Below are 17,278 nucleotides of genomic sequence, written 5' to 3'. Positions count from 1 at the left end.
TTTAAATAAAGCCAAGCTTAAACTGACAACCTTAAGACTTGTCAGAAGAATTAAATTTCATCAAAAGTCTTTTCTGGCTTCAAAAAGGCCGTTATAGTTTAGTTGACGTTATCTTGCTAGGAACCGGTATGTCTCAGTTCTGGTCATATTTTGCATCCTTTTGTGGGATTTCTTAGCTTGGTTGGTCTTGTCTCTAGAAAACAGCATTTTTAAAGAAAGCAAATAATTGGCAAGGTTTCCGTGTGCACTTATAATATGCTCTCCTCCCTATGTGCCCATCAATGCTGTTCCTCATGATTATTCTAGCTACAAAAAATAAAAGTCATGGGTGATAATTCCTCTCCTTGATAACTCTCCTCTTTTTTTTAGCTGTAGTTTAATATTGTGAGAACCCCAAAGAGTCATTTATGCTCTTGACTAACTGCATACCGGCTGGGTCACAGAAATGTTGAGAGCTATGCCAGTATGAATCTGAGGCAGAAAAAAGCAAGATTTGTACAGGGTTGTTTTTATCCTAGGTGATATCTATATGCAGTTCCAAATGTCAGAGGATTCCTTTGCACAGATCCTTAAATTTCATTTAATTTGCTATTAAATGATCCTCTGGGCTTCCAAAATTGCTAGTGCATTTCCTTATGTAGGTGGAATAATCTTATTTTTTTCTTACCATACTTATTAATGCAAATGGGAAAAATGACATTTTATTTAGGACTTGGAAAAAAGTCCAATACAAAATAGAATTTGTAGAGATGACTGCGATCATATATTACTATGTACTATTAATGGCTAGTGCTTGAATGTCGGGTGATTATACGATTCAATTATTATGTGGGACAAGAGAATGTTTGCAGGTGCCTGTGGTGTGCCCTCCTGACTCTGAAGGCCAAACTGAACCATACAGACAGACAAACATGCAAAGTAATATATTTGGTGTCATTAAAAAAAGTATTCTATGTCTGTGTGTGTATATCCAACTGCTGTTACTGTGAACAGTCTTCTCTCCCTTTTATGCATGAGAATTGCTATTATCATTAATCTTAATGTAACATTTAATTTTGAATGCTTTTTATTTTTCTCTATTTTCTCCTTTCAGTTGCAAACGAGACAGGTGACAAAAATGCACGACCACTTTCACGATTTGCCCGTAAGTAGTAGCCTTTTATATTTTAACTGATTGATTTCTATATCTACTGTAGAAATAAACACATTTAATAAGTCTTTTAATCTCATATTATCTTTGCCCTGTTATTACAGTTTATTTACAGTACTAAACTGAGGAGCCATAGTACTTAGTTGGAAAAGTCACTTACAGAAATTCAGTCTTGTTGAACAGAGTTGATGCAAATTCAAAAGAATGGAAGGCTTTGTGGCCCTACTATTGTTTCAAGCATAAAAGGTTATAACAACGTAAGTGTCACAAAGCTAGCTGAAGTTGACTACAATGGCTACAAAGAAATTTGAGTCAAGCCTTAGAAATAGCATATGAAAAATGTAATTAAACCTTACTGATATCTCCTCCTCCACCTTTTGCTTCACACAGCAAGGATAGGAACTAAAGGTATGGCTTGGGATTTGAAGTAAGTGACCCAAGTTTGAACAAAACAAAGGGATGCATCTGGTAATGTGGCACCATCTGACCATGGCTTTGACCATATGAATTATTAAAAACGTGTGACAAAATATGTAGGAATGAGGAGGAAGATAGGAAAACCTGTTCATAATGCATGCAGTTTCATGATGATCTGTGATCACTTAGCAGGGAAAAATCCCCTTCTCATCATTAAACGGGGGCATTTGCTATCATCATAGATGGTGCAGAGCAAAACATCAAAATAATTTACTTCTATGGTGCAGTATTTCACACAGTCACAGGATGGCACTCTGAGCATGCCATACCTCACATAGGTAGCTAAGGTGCATAATGTAGAAGGAACGTCTGTGGCTATGAAATTTGTTGCATGTAGTGACTTGCATGGTGATGGAGCAGATTGAACAGGACTGAGAGAAAATTGTACTGGCATTCCTTATTCCTGATTTAGGGTTTATTTTCCTTCATGTTGCAGACAGCAAAGCTTAAAAATGGGCTCTATTCATCAGTCCTGGCTGGTTCAACCCTGAAAATGCATATGGCAAAGGAAATCACAGAGGAGAGAAATGTAAATGCAAATATTTTCAAGTTCTTTATCACTGTGCTTTTTGTCCATTATGGTTCTTGAATACTAGGTAAAGAGTTGGAAGATTCAGCCCAAGTACCGTTTATTCCTGGATATTTGGGTTACAAGGACTTCATGCTGCAATATTGCCTGACAAGTAGTCAAGGATAATGTCATGACATTTGGAACTGAGCTGGCATTTCAGTTCTGATTCTGACATTCATGAGAACTTGATTTTTGGTGAATGCGTATAGGGTGCAGGTCTGAGACCCAGGAGCAACCAGTTTCTGTTCCTGCTTTAATCTTGGCTTTCAGCCAGGCAGCCAAGCCGTATTTGCAGAGGTAGGGGTGACTGGCATTACATGGAAGAGAACAGACCAGCGGCGGATGGCTATCAGCTGAATGAAAGCATAGGATACCCCCTTATAAGGCCTCATCGTTTGACCCAGTGCTGCACGGGATTAAGTGTGGAGGTGAGATCAAGGCCACAGGCTATTTGACAGTAACAGAAAAGCAATGCAGAGAGGAACACTTAGATAAGCCTTGTTGGGAAATAGTCACAGAATCATAATATAGGGACAAAGGGAGATAATTCAAAGTGTAAACCAGACCTTCACTGTTAGGAGTTAAATTTAGTGATCTGGGAGTCAGGTTGAGGATTTAATGATCCAGCTAGCTTCTCATAGGGTATCATTAATGATGACTGTGTGGCCATGAGCAGTATAAGGTGAGAACTCTGTGGGAATGGGAAGGAAAATTAGAATGGGAACTCTGTTATGGAAAGGAGGGAAATGGCTGAGGCGTGTGCTGTGCTAATGTGGGTTAAGTGGATGATGCCCAAATTTATGCTGAGAGTACTATAACCTACTCTACCATACCATGTTTCATTGCACAAACAGTGGAGTGCAGATCAAACATTCAAAAACATCCTGACTGAATGGCAGAAAAAGCTGCAGCATCTGAGGACAAGGATTCAAGCAATAACTGAAGTCGTAGAGGATTATCGTCGTTATCCTTGTGTCTGAATCACAAACCAGAGACTGGGTATCTTCCCTGGATCGTGCCTTTCACATTCATTCAAATGTGAAATTGATTAATGATTCAATGATTAATTCAAAGGCAATTGTTAACTTCACAACAGAGAACAGGATTTCCATTGCTCTGTACCAGCTGCCCATTTGAGGTCAACCGTAAAACCTTCAGAGATTTCAGTGGGATCACAGTTGGGCTGTCATTGAACACTTTAACAAACCATACCCATTTTGGGTGACCTTATTTACCTGATCTAACTTTCTGTACACGCAACCAAACACAAGATAACCTACAGAAACCCAGATGAGCCTTGGTCCATCCTGACTGTTGTCTGCAGCTCTCTGGACCATGTAGCTGTTTCCCCTTTAGTTCAGGAGCAAAGAAGAGGGAAAGGCTGCTGGTGTTGTTAAGTGAGGCAATGGGAATGATAGTTGCGTAGTTATCGGTGATCTAGGTAGCTAGACTTGCAGTGTAACAATATTTTTAGGCTATGTTAAAGTATTTGAACACCCACTCACAGATTCTTGAAGCAGAGTTCTGCTTTTTAAATTATAACACCTAAATCTATTTTGCTTTTGCCTCTAGCTCAGCTATAATCATCTTTGACAGGGTACAAGAAAATGAGGGAGAAGCATTTTTGCAAATGTTTACACTTATTCACAAGGATTTGAAATTAAAATTAAGTGTTACTCATTCCAATGCTAGGGCTACCCAATCTCCTGTACTCTTAAATGTCAAATTCCAGTCCATTTAGGCAACATTGGATTTAAGAGGTTACTACTCCCTTTAGCAGCAGTTAATTTGCCTGGTATCTCACTATGTCATCTTGCTACAAGTACCACTGTGCCATCAGTCTTTGAACAGTTGTGGCTGTGGGAATTTAAGTTCATCAGGCTTTCAGCATTTCAGACAGCTGGAAGCTCCTGGCTAGTATCTGTTCATGCAGGCCCGTTAAATGTTTTATTCGTTTGCCAAATGCCCTTCACTTGAGCATAGCTGTGGGCAAGCTGAACACTGATTAGGACAGGTGGGCATTTCATTGCTCTAGTGAAGTTGGTTAATTCACATCAGTTGGCTGATTTGCTGCTGTTGATCTTCAGAAGAGCCAAGTAGATCTGGGTCTACAGTCTAGATCTAATCATAGGGGAAAGCTACATGGAATGGATATCCACGCTAGAGGAAAAGGTATAGGTGTATCTGCAGAGAACACAAGGGAAAAAACTATATATACTGAAACAAGTACTTGGGTTTTTTTTTTGCACTGTTTTTGTTTAAGGAGAAAGAAAGAAAGAAAAAAAAAAGGTTTGATTTGAGTGATTATATGGTTTTCAGTGACAATTAGTTAACCCGTCACTGTTGGCTTTCAGTGGTAGTGCAAACAACAAGTTATTTGTAAGTGCAAAAAAAGGCTAATATGTCTTTTTCCTGGACCATGGAGTTGTCCTGTGCCTGACAAGCTGGAGGGCTTGTGGAATAAAAGAAAGGGTAGAGCTGAGGAAATAGGGAGAAGATGGTGGTTTGGGAAGCTCAGCAGATTCCTTGGAATAATTGCAGGGCAAAACCTCAAAATTATAAAAGTGGCTTCAGAGAGCCTCTTTTCCACAAAATATGATTTTAATAGTGTGCAGCAGCTTTTTCTGCAAGTGTTGATGTCCTGCTCTCCTGTCTTAGTGTGCAGCATGTATGGCTGGATGGCAACTTATTTTTTGTTGTTGACCATATCTTAACAGAGACTTAAACTCCTGGTTCCAACAGTATGCCATACTTTTGCAAAAGAAATGGTCCTCTCAACATACTATAGGGAATCACAATATTTTTGGCTCTGTCACAGGTGGTCTGTATGGTCAGATAATTTAAAACTCTTGTATCCTTTATACTTCCCCTTACAGAATGGGAAAACAAATGCTTACCTATTCAAGTAAAATTAAGAAATTTTGGGAAATCAGCATGGTGGTCTAAAGAACAGAAACAGTGGTATTGCCACTACATAACATTGCGAGTCCTTGAATGATAAAGATGTGTGTATGTTACATTTATTTCTGCAGCTGTTGTGTAGACATTACTTTGGACTACCTGGTGTGAGGAGTAATTTTTCTAGCTATTGTAGCACAGAACTCAGCACAGGACGACAAGGCTACCCCTAAATCTGGGTAAATACGGTCCTTGCACATTAAATAGCTGCTGACAATTAAGAGCAGAGAAGCCTATGAGTATGGAGCTTTCCTGATTGGCTGGGAAATACTCTGGAAATTACTTTGGAATGGGGAAGATAGACGAGGATTCTTGCTGATCTGTCTTTGCACCATTTAGGCTGTGTGAAAACAAGACACTGAAGGCAATGAGCAAAATAAGGCTGCCATCAGCTGTCTGTAGCAGGAGATATTGCTGCTTCTAACAGGGTAGCTTCTCATGATATATTCCCAGGAGACATGACATAACAGCTCTTCTATTTGGTTTCCTCTTACATACTTTGTGTGTACTGCAACAAAAAGTCAACCTTAATCCATATGTGTTAGGTCCACTATTTGCTTCTTAATTGTCTCTGCTGGACAATTAAGTCTGAATGCTGGGGAAATATTTGAAAATTTTACCTGTACAGTCTCTTATAAAAATCAGTTGCTGACTTTAGAAATATCCCATTTGTCAGAATATTTTTTTTTTCATTTTGCATATTGATGAAAAGCCCATGGAGAATGACTACCAGCAGAGTAGGTACGTCTTATTACTTTGGAATCCAGTAAGATTAATGCTTGCTGCACCTCTGTCGTAGGAAGTCTCTTAACTGAAATAATTAGTATTTCAGTACTTAACTGCTCTTCTTGGGATCTGCTAATTCATTCGTATATTCTATAATAATTGAAAGTTAGAATGTGACACAGGTGTTCAGTATGGCAGTATCACTGCGATTTTCAGAAGTGCCTAATTTATTCAGAAGCCATTTGGAAATTTTTGAAAATATGAAACAAATACTTAAACTTTATGAAATGTAAGTCATGTATTCTCTTCTCCAAAGGCTGGGAGGAGATCTGACTGAAGGATGCTAATTATACTTTGTCAGTGGAACTAGACTTACAGATGAGGATGGGTTCTCTGAATGACAAGCAAGAGGCACCTGGTGGCACTTCTAAATAAATGTAAAAAGATCATCCATATAAATATTTTGGCATTTGAATGTCTACTGAGAAAAGTTGAAGTTTCAACAGAAAGAAGTATGTTTTCTGATACTAGTCCTTCAATGATATCTTTAATCTGTAATTTAACCGCTATTAATTTTAGTCTAAGAAAGTCAACAATTAATATTGTATTGATTTGGTACTTTGTTTTTTGGTTAGTTCTTTGGCTTAAAATACAGCCACATCAATACATGCTAAGCTATAATCTAAGTATAATGTGGAGAGGATGGTTTTTATCGAGACATGGGAACTCCATGTTCTGTAATCAAATCTTTTTATGGGAAGCATTACACTCTTGGATTTGGAATGACCTGAACATTAGTGCTTCTTTCTACTTCGAGCTTTATTTCGGGTTTTCAGGCTTAATCCCAAAATGTGGTGATGCAAAGGTAAAATGATAAAGACCATCTGTGTTTTCCAGACTGCTGAGAGACTGGATGATAGGCCTATGAATTTATTTTCCTTCTCACTCTCTATTTTTGCAGGGTCTAAATCACAAAACTGCTTGTGGAACACCATTATTGGTGGGCTTACTGGCAACCTCAAGGAAAGGCCAAAGCCGACCATCATCAGCGACCCTAGACCTCCTGAAGAAATCTTAGCGGATGAACTACCACCAGTGGACAGTCCTGAGGCATTGGTGAAAACATCTTTCAGGTCTGATGGATATGTGTTTACTTTGTTTATCCTTGAAAGTATATCTTTTTAAGATTAAGGCTGCAGTGTGGGTTTGGTGGGAGAATTGATACTGAAGGATTCAGCAATGCTATGTATCTTTGTACTGAACAAGAGTGAAAAAAGAGGTCCATAAATAATACTGACTGGACTCATCTTTCACTTCTCAGACCTCACTAGCCTTCTTAAATGATTGTGGACCAGACAGATATAAATTCTGTAACTAGTCAAAATGGTCAGCAAAGAGAGCTCGTTACATGAAGATGTCTTTGAAGGTTGGTATTGTTTCATTTGAAAGTGGTTTAGTGATCAAGACTTGCACTTTAGGTCAGATGATGTGCTTTGTTGATGCAAGGGAGAGCTAAACCTTTTTCTGTTGATGTAATGTCTTGAGAAATGTCTAGCATTAATTTATTTTGTCAAGGAGAAGGATTCTGGCCAGGGGCTTGCAAGCAAGCGATTGCTGCTGTTGTAAAGTGTGTGATCTATATATTGCTGAGTTTTCCTCTCTTTTAATCAATCATGTGGACATACAGTTGTCAGATGTTTCTTGGAGGCATGTTTTCTGAAAATAATTTTCTCAAAATGAGGTAAAATAGAGAAGCTGTGTGCATGCAGTGGATCTTTGACCAAAATGTGAAAACTGGTGTGCCCAGCAAAAGCGAAGCGACTGGCAGAATTGACTTTTCCAAGTGTTTTTTGAGCTTTTTTTGTTGTTGTTGAAAAACTATGCTCTACTTTTCTTCTATATTAAATGCATAAGTGTGCAAGCATAAAACGGCTTTTGCTTTGGATAAATTTCTCTGACTACAGTGATTTTGATTATACCTCAGTCTGTCAAACTTATTTCAGTCTTCATATAATCATTGTTTTGAAGGTACTTATTTAAGTCATTATATTAGGTAGTAATTTCAGATAGCTTGTTTATACTGCTTGACATTTAAAAACATATTACCATAAAGTGAGTTTATGTCAGTCTATATAAATAAATCCTGTAATTCCATAGCACATTTTCATTTTTTAATATTTCCATTGAAATGATTCAGGACAAGTGTTTCAGAACCTGGATCCTCCTTTTATGATGACCGATGGTATTTAACGGCTTTTAAACACTTTATGTCTCTGATATTTAAAGTCTATAATTTCAAGAGATCGAACTCTTTTTCAGCTTTCACTTCTCATAACAAATTTTGGGCAGCAGCAATCCTTACATTGCCATCGTCAAGATAATTTCAACCGTTTTATATGACAAAATAATGTCACAGCGTTTCAAATGGCATGATTTGATTATGTGAGTAGGGGTGACTCTTGGAAGAAGTGAGCTTGTATATAGCATAATAAGGACTGATGAGCTGGAAAATGTAATTTAGCAAAATAGTTTCGCTAATGCAGTTTAAAAGGCTTTATAAACATTACAGAACCTTTGTGTTTCATCAGTATAGAAATTGCTGTACAATGTGGCGTTTTTTGGGGCTTTTATAGATGGAAATCCAAACAAATTGCTGTTACAAAATAAATTGTAACTGTCTAGTTTTGTAAAGAAAGGAAGACCCATGTGTGTTTAAGAGCTATGCAGAGGAGTGGAAGGTAAGAGAGTACATTGCAATTACTGTCTAAAGACATGAGAAAATAAAAACACTGCGGTGTTTTTACTCATTTTGGGATCTTGTTGATATTTTTATGGTGCAAACTGGGGCTTAGGAGGCAGTAGCATCTTTTGTACGATGGGTTGCATGTGTGATTTCATCAGGGTCTTCTGTGGGTAGTGATCTTCAAGTGCTTCCTTGACAAGAGTTTAACTGGTGTGTCTGAGTGCCTGCCAAGCATGGGCTTTCCTTGTTTCTTGTTTACTAGACACTAGTGGAAGATCTTGCTACCCTGTTGCCTTTTGGGGAATTAAATGCACTTTACAAGTTGTCCAGGTCAGCGGGTCTTAATTAGGAATCTGGTGGCTGAATCTCAGGGTGTGTGTGGGGCAATGTTGGGCTTGTATGAACGGATTTTACAGAGAGAAGATCCAGGCCTTGTTTTCAAACGTGACTGCTACAAACTGTAGAATGCAGCGACTCCCTTACTACTTCTGATTCACCACTGTTAGAGCAGCGTATGGCAATAGTGTCCCTTTCATGCATAGTTAAAAAGAAAATGTCTCTCCAGTGTCAAATGAGTCACACTTCCTTGTGATTGCATATCTTTTTATGTGAATACATATAAGTAGCATGAAATCCCAGTTGCCACTTCTTGTATTAGATCTTGTTTTCTACTGTGCAGTACTTATTGTTCTGTAGCTTGGAAAATTAGGAAAAGATCTATATTTGATTTTGTTCAACATCTCGATATGAGCTTGAAACGCATTTGAACATAAAGGGAGGAATGTGATTATTTCAGTCATTTCAGTTGTACTTTTCCTGCAGTAATAATCCATCTTAAGATGTAAAGCAAAAACCAGACGAAACCAACCCCCTCTCTATACTCCAAGTAAGTATAGTGCATGATCTCTCCATAATTAAAAAGTGTTCTGATGGTCTTGATTTTCTTACACAATTATTTTACTATCTCATTTCTGAAGATAACAAGAACAAGCACAAGATTGGTCTAAACAAGGTTGAATACCTTTCTAAAGAGAGAATTGAAAGAGTTTGTAGTACCTTCTTGTTTGCAGTATTGAACTGAGTGAGCAGTTATAGGTAACTTTGTGTCTTGACTAGTTATACTACTGCAGTGCTTAAAATATAGATTTTAAAATCCATTCTCACTGGCATTTAGTCTATTTGTCTAGTAAAGGCAGGGGAGACCCCAATTTGAATTACATTTGAAAATACAGTGGAATATGGAGAATGACAGATTATCCCCTTTTGACAAGGAAAAAAAGTATAATTAGACACATAGAAGTGATTAGCTTCTTGGCCCACACTTTATGCAACCCATCTGATATCTCCACTATCTTTCTTTGCACAAATGTGCAAGTTCACAATTACAGGAGCTGCGATCACTTTCTTTTTGAAGAGCTGAGCATGGATCAGCATCCATGTATGTACCATCGTTGGCGGTGGCTGTGGATTGACGCCCAGGTCGTGGGCGTATGGCCTTGTCAGGGCTGCGTGATCTGGATGTTGGCTGGAGATGTCAATGGTTGCCAACACCAAAGTCTGTAACTCAGAAACTCTCTTCCGAGATCTGCTTTTTGATCTGCTAGGTCCCTGTAACGAGCAGTGGTGCTATCAGTATCAGTAAGTATTAACAGTGGTAATTAATGAGCTCTTAAGGAGACTGTGTAATAACTTTACAGCCTGCTTAGCTTCTGTATGCGGCTCCCTGGCAGCACTGCCCAAGCAGGCATTTTGATAATGCCGGGCTGGCACCCACCAGGGGGAGCAGAGAAACAAGAGACAGGTTTGGGTGCTGTTCTCCAAATACCACCTAGAGGTTTGTGGAAGTGCTTTATGTTGGAGGATACCAGAGAAACTGCTGTGTTTGTCCCCAGACTGCTGCCTGGAGTGAACGAAGTCACCAGAGTGGTACTGCTCCAGCTGAAAATTTGATGTGTCCAAGATGTCACGATTTCTCCTAGACTCATTTGGTTTTGATGTACTGGAGAGATAGAGTGTTGTTTTGAGTCTGGAGACCTGGGACGCTGCATTGGGCTATATGACTGTGGTGGTGCTTATGGGGTGTAATGGCTGTGCTGGATCTTGTGGCAGAAGAGATCCCATGGTACAAGGTGACTGAGACAACCAGGGAAGAACGGAGACGCTCATCCAAGACAAAACGTTCCATGCAACCTCCCATCCTGGTCCAGGGCCTGTGTGACAGCTAAAGTTGGTCTGCAATTGTGGAGTAGTCCAGCTGGCTCTGTCTAGCACGTGGGGGCTTGGGGCATGAGTGTTTCCAAAGTGATAAATCACGGTAGCAGGCAGCTGAACAGTCAGCAGATGAGGCAAAGACCCTCTGTCCTGTATCAGACAAGCCTTACTGGATACCTATGTAGCTATGCTGAACTAGGAATTGATATATATCATCTGTTACCGAGGCCATATGTCCCGGGAACCAGAAAGGCAGATTCAGCTCCTTCAAGGTCAGAGTGTTTTTAAGCTCCGGGCTTGTATGGGTTCTTAATTTCTGTCACCTTTCAAAAATATTTCCAGCTTTTAGCCTGAGGCTGGTAACACCCCCGCTTACCTTAATAGCGGCTTTTCCTATGTCAGCTGCAAAGTTTCTTTATCTTCCCAAGGACAGTTTGCTTTGCTTTCCTTATCTGCTTCTGTTCTGCTTTGGGAGTCTTAAATCATACTGGCAGCTAATCTTCTTGTATTTCTGGTTTGGTCGTGGGTGATGTAAACTGTTGCTCGTGCCAGCTACTGGCCACTTGGTCTATAGGATGGAGGTGATACTGCAGCGCTCCAAATGCGAAAACTTCAGTCACAGCACCACGTGCTGGGAGTCAGCCCATGGGCCTCAATTGTGTGGGTCAAGGAGGCATCAATGGGAATAAGGGGTATGAGCCTTCCTTCCCCCTACCTTACTTGAGTCATAGCGAGAGCCCATCTCCAGTCACATGGCGGAGAGGGACCTGCAGGACTCCTCCTTTACTACCTCTCATGTTTTGACACTCTCTGGGCAGTACCAAAGCTCGGCCATAGCTACTTAAGCTAGTACATGAGGTCTGAAAATTGGACAGGGAGGTGATGCTGTGCGGGAGAGCCGTGACCATAACCGCAGAAAAACAGGAACTGAGGGCTAGTCACGGGGTAGAATAAAGCCTTCCCTCCCTCCCAGGTCTCAGTATTTCTTTATTGCCTTTTTTAATTTAGATTTTCTTCTTGTTTTTTAAAAAGCACACACAAAAATGAGAGATGAGTCTCACTTGCCCTAACTTGTTTAAAAAAAAAAAAAAAAAAACAAAGACTGCACAAGGCTGGAAACATGAAAGACACTTTCTCATGGGTTTTTTTACCCATCTACAGCAGATCCAGGTCTCACTAAACATTAAAATGTAAGTAGTCTCTCTGAAAACCACCCTTCTCAACATCTTTCTCAATCCAGACTTCCAGACTTATTATAGGGCACTTTACTTGCATTAAACTTAAATTCATCGATGTTCTAGTCAAACCTGTTGCTTATTCCTGTTATTTATTGATACTCATTACGATGAATAAGAACTGAAAAGTGTTCTGTTCATTAAAGAAATGGCTCCCACATCATTTGTCTGTCTTCTCTCTTCTTTTAATTGTGCCTCCCTTCTAGGTGCATGTTATGCTTTGTGAGAGCTATGCACTCATTTCTTGGTAGATTGAGATGTATGAGTCAGAGGGGGAGTGATCAGAAGAGAAAGATTTATACCAGTTACTGTTCAAAGGCTGCATTCTCTCTCTCTCTCTCTTCACATATATCGACACGAGTCCAAGAGGAAGGTGTTTTTTCAGGCAGTTGAAAGAGAAATGGACGTGTCTCGCTTTTTTTTTTTTTTTTGATATCACAGTCTTCTTGTTCTTCATAGGATAGATGTATTATTGATGACAAGCAAAGCCAGCGATTCTGTCCCTGTAAATATCAGACACATCAAAAGACCCAAGTCGAGAAATTCAGATGGACTGTGGGTGTCCTAACAGAGCTGTGCCTCTGAAAGGCAGGAACAAATCCACTTCCAGAATGGGAACGAGAGTTTGAGCTGAAGCGCCATGGATAAACAAAGTTCTGGTAGTAAAGAAGACCTGCTTTGAGGACTGACCAATGCCTGTCCTTGACCACACTTCTCTGCCTGACGTACGTCACCTGAATCTTGTACTGTAGTAAACTCTGAGCATTTGTTTTGCAGCTATGCAAGGCTTCCAGTTCTGGCTTTGTAAGCATACAGATCACCCCCAGTCCTTGACATGGGCTACGCTAGCCTCCACCACACACAGAGGGCGGACATATTTTTAAATCCAGATGTGGTATACCTGTACAACCACGTGAGTCTCAAATGTCTGTGCGGCACTCGTGAGTATACAAGGCTGTTCCAGGGGCCGTGATTAATTGCTTGGCTTACTAACTTGCCAGCCCAGTCTTCCTTGCTGGTTTACAGAAGAAACTGTATATGGGCAGGGAGTTGTGTATAGGAAAATACATGAATGTAAGGATAGTCTTTATCCTGACAAGGAAGGGTTTAATAATGCACTATTTAGTTATCTCCACCATGAGAGATTAATGGCCTCTACATACTAATACCAGACTGGGATGCCTTGCAATTCCCATTAACATAATTTTTAGCCTGGTTTCCTAAGGAAAACTGGCTATCCTTTTCCTAAGGAAATTGCTGTATGTCTCTCAGTCAACCTTCCCATTAAGTTCTTAAACATAGTTGAACTTGATCAGTAGTTTAACAGAATGGTAGACATCTCAAAGGTACTTAGTTCCTACCTATTTTGTGAAAAACTGATGGTAGGATAAAAAAGGGTCCTACTGAAGGAATGGATAGGAGAGAGAAAAGCTGACTTCTGAGAGTTGCTATCTGGCTAACCAGTGCTAATATACTCTCTAGCTAATCAGCACATGTGTAGCTGTGAACCAGGCGCCACGTGTGACCATGCAAGCAGGCAGGGCAATATTTGGAGGAGAAGCCCAAGGAGAGCGTAGTGGCAGGAGACACAGGGGGTCGCAGAATGTGTTGCTATGGGGAAGGTAGGAAAGATATAAAGCACAAGTGCGTAAGAAACCAGTCATAGCTTGTGCTGCAGCTTTGAGTACTATAATTGATGCTAACGAAAGGTGTTATTGTCACTACTGTTACGTCATAAATCATGCCTAATCACTGTGGTAGAGTGGACCACATATCTTATTCTGGTGGATTAAGTGAATTATATGCCATGACCCCCTCCCCTCCTGTCACGTGGTTACACCCAGCGTGGTCTTTCTGTGCATACGCAGAAGTCCAGGGTTTCCTGATGTGTACTGACTCTCGTGGAGTGTCAACTAATGGGGAGGAGCAGCTGCGCTTTCAAGCGAAATAGCACTGGAAAGGGGCTGGTGGCCACCTGGCCTATTCCTCCAGCCTGTGGTCTGCACTTGAAGGGCACTTGGGAGGAGGGGATGCAGGCTCTGGAACAGATTTATTGTCCTGGCAGTCTGTGTGTGTCCTGTGGGCCACAAGTTGCTCATCCTGTTATTAAATTAAGACTGTCACGGTATATATTTCATTCTTAATGAGAAAATGGGATAGTGGCTTTCTTACTCTCTGCAGTCAGAGAGAGTGTGATGAGCTGAGATAAAAGTCATTGACTAATCAATTGCTGGAGCTTTATCTTGAGTTCTTTAATTTGCGTAAGCAAGAAACATTAAAAAGGCGCTCAAAGGAGATTCCTATACAGTTTCATCTGCTTTTAAATGGCTGGCTGATGGCAATGAAGTGGTGTGTTATACTGTGATTTTTTCCTAAAGGATGTGGTAAAACATCCTCCAGATCCGATCCAATCCAATCAGGGACAAATTTGGTTTGGTTTTGAGACCACAAAACCTGCAAATAAGAGTTCAGGAATATTTTGAAGTGAATAACAATAGCAATCATGAAATTACCCAAAATAATCTTAAGGCTGATGGATAAGAGCTTAATCTTCACTAATGTCCTGCATTTCTTCTTAATGTGAAGAGCTTTGGAGGAGGAGGAAGAAGGGATACTTAACTCCAGTTAATTGCGTATGACAATCTGATCTGGAGAGAAAACTGTATTCTGTCTTGAGAAAATACTAGCCATTTATGCATTGAAATACAAATTTGAGATATTTTTTTTTTTAATGAAACCCAAGAGAAAACCTACACTAAACATTTACCTGGGACACATTGGAAATCTCCATACCTGTTGCAGATGTCACCCATCCAATGGATCAAATTGTTGATTCCCACAGGCATGTTATTAATACCAGGCTACAGGTTGCTCGGAGTCACCTGTTGGCACCCCCCGCTCTGTGTATCTCTCTTTAACTCTGTGGTTTCTGATGAAGGTTTTGTCCGGTTTGCCTCCCCATGCAAAATGATTTTTGGTAACTGCCGTATTTTGCTGGAAATTCTTTTGCCAGAAATTCACAGCCCAGCCTGCCAGTGACTTTGCAGACATATAGCAACATCTAGGTAAGTAAAGCTGCTGCAAACTGTCAACACCCCTTACCCACATAACTTGCTAATGGCTGTTCTTTATCTGTTTTTTTACATGTTAAGCTGCCTGCTGGCAATTTCTAGAAACTATTTTATGTAATAGAAGGGTCTCATTTGGAAATTATCACACTATCCATCTGAGTACTCAGCACTTGCTGATGTCAGAGCCATGGTGTCTGTAGTTTGCAGATTGGGACATTTATTTTTAGTTCCAATAATTTTTGGATCTGAATCTACTGAAGTGTTCACAGCAAGACTGCTAAAACTATCGTGTTACTTGGTTTTCATCTGAACTTTATAAATTGATCTAAACTTTATAAATTGACTCAGGTTGTTTTGAAACCAGGCCTATAGGCTAAATTTGCTGTCGGTTTTTTTGCTGCTTTTACTCTGGCAAAAGCAATCTTGTATCTTCTTTTGGTGGAAAAGCCTTCATTTTGAGGTGTGGAAATTGACCCAGGAATATGAGCTTTGGGTGCCCATTTGTGCCCAGTGATTCCTTCTGTTATATATGTACCTGTGATCTGTCTCCTCTTTTATGTGAGCACTTACAGTTCCTTGTCAGAGCAAATTTTCTCTCAGCTCAGCTGAAAAAGGACCAGACCTGAAGTTCTGTTTTTTAAATAACAGCTACTGAAGAGTGTTTACTGTAAAAAGGAAAACTATCAGAAACTTATTTTCCTTCCTCCTAAATGATGTGCATGAGCATCATTTAGATCAGTGCGAGCATCTGTAGTTGCAGTTTCTAAGCTGAAGATAGTGTTTCTATTCCCAGGAATATTCCCTAGAACTTCAAGATTGATTTTTGTCACATAATTGTCACCAATAGTACCTGCTCCTGAATCAAAAAGATGCTTGGTATCCTACTGGCTTCTTGTAGGAGTTATAATTAAGTCTGCCCTAATTCTGAACAGTGTTATTCATAATAAAGTAATATTCAGATTCATTCTGAAGATGAGATGTTGAGAAAATTGGATTTCTCTTATGGCACTGTACCTCCTTTTGAGGGCTTCTTCACTTCCTAAATTGTTTTAAAGTTGCTCATAATATAATTATCTGCAATGTCAGCAGTACTTGAGTAAACGTATTACAGAGTGTAGTAGTGTAAATACAGTGGGCCAAATTTGGTGTAAATTGGCATAAAACTCAGTTGACTTCCATGGAGTTATACTCAGCTGCAGTAAATCAGTATGTGGCTTGATATTTAAAAACAGTGCTTGTACACTGAAATTTGCATATTTGTTGATTAGTATTATAAATCTGATAAACTTGGCAGACTGTTTTTGTTGAATCATGAGCGATGCTGTTGAATAATATGTTAATCAAAGTGGCCTGGGCTAGATACAGCAAATTCCCATCTGAAGAATGCCCACTGTCTTTCATAAAAACTCCGTGCAGCTTGCAGGCTTTGAATCAGTATAGCCTTTAACTGTTTACCTTTTTTTCTCCGCTGCTTTAATGCTGATTCTAATGTAGCCAAGGCACTTTCTGGGCATCTGAGGATGGTGTTGGCAAGCCATGACCCGAAATGCAGGTTTTCTTTGTGTTGCTGGGGCTTTACATACTTGCTCATTGCATTGGTTCTCAGAAAAAAAAAGTACTTAGCACTTTTTTGCTTTATAATTCATTATATAATATAAATAATTGTGTTATCCTGACATATCAGCTCTTGTGCTAGCAAAACTGCCCTAATTTCTTACAAAAAATTACTCATTGGTATCAACAGAATACAGGCTCCTTAGTTTTGTGCTGCAGCAGAATATCAGCCGTATTACACTCTCTTTTTAAACTCATTTCATTTTTTTCTGAATTGAAGTGAGGTTAAACTCAGATTTGTCTTATTCTATATGTCACTCTTTTTGAAGCAGTTGTACAATAATTAAAGAAAAGTTTATAATAGCAAAAATTGATTCAATATAATTTACAAAGATCGATTTCTCCCCCCCCCTCCCCCAGCATGTCTGTGTTATGGCTTCTAACAGCTATGATTTATGCTGTTTAAGATTAATGACCTGGATGATGGGGCACAGTGCACCCTCAGCAAGTTTGTAGATTAAAAAAACCCCCCAAAACAGAGGGATTGGTTGGTAGACCAGATGGGTATGCTGCCTTCCAGAG

The 17,278-nt window shown here is 39.7% G+C and overlaps 1 protein-coding gene across 1 annotated transcript in view; it reads left to right on the top strand.

The window, feature by feature from the left end:
- Positions 1-17,278, top strand: part of PDE1C (phosphodiesterase 1C, calmodulin-dependent 70kDa) — a gene marked incomplete at its 3' end in the record, with an annotated part of 250,631 nt that overhangs the window by 43,796 nt on the left and 189,557 nt on the right. Inside the window, exons 2-3 of the mRNA XM_009332412.1 lie at positions 1,094-1,144; positions 6,844-7,015. Coding sequence (XP_009330687.1) covers positions 1,094-1,144; positions 6,844-7,015 — 223 coding nt within the window. The remainder of the gene's footprint in view (positions 1-1,093; positions 1,145-6,843; positions 7,016-17,278) is intronic.

Source organism: Pygoscelis adeliae, unplaced genomic scaffold, assembly GCF_000699105.1.
Source record: "Pygoscelis adeliae isolate BGI_AS28 unplaced genomic scaffold, ASM69910v1 Scaffold58, whole genome shotgun sequence".
Lineage (NCBI taxonomy): Eukaryota > Metazoa > Chordata > Aves > Sphenisciformes > Spheniscidae > Pygoscelis > Pygoscelis adeliae.
Note: the sequence above shows the minus strand (reverse complement) of the source record. Positions and strands in the feature narration are given on the sequence as shown.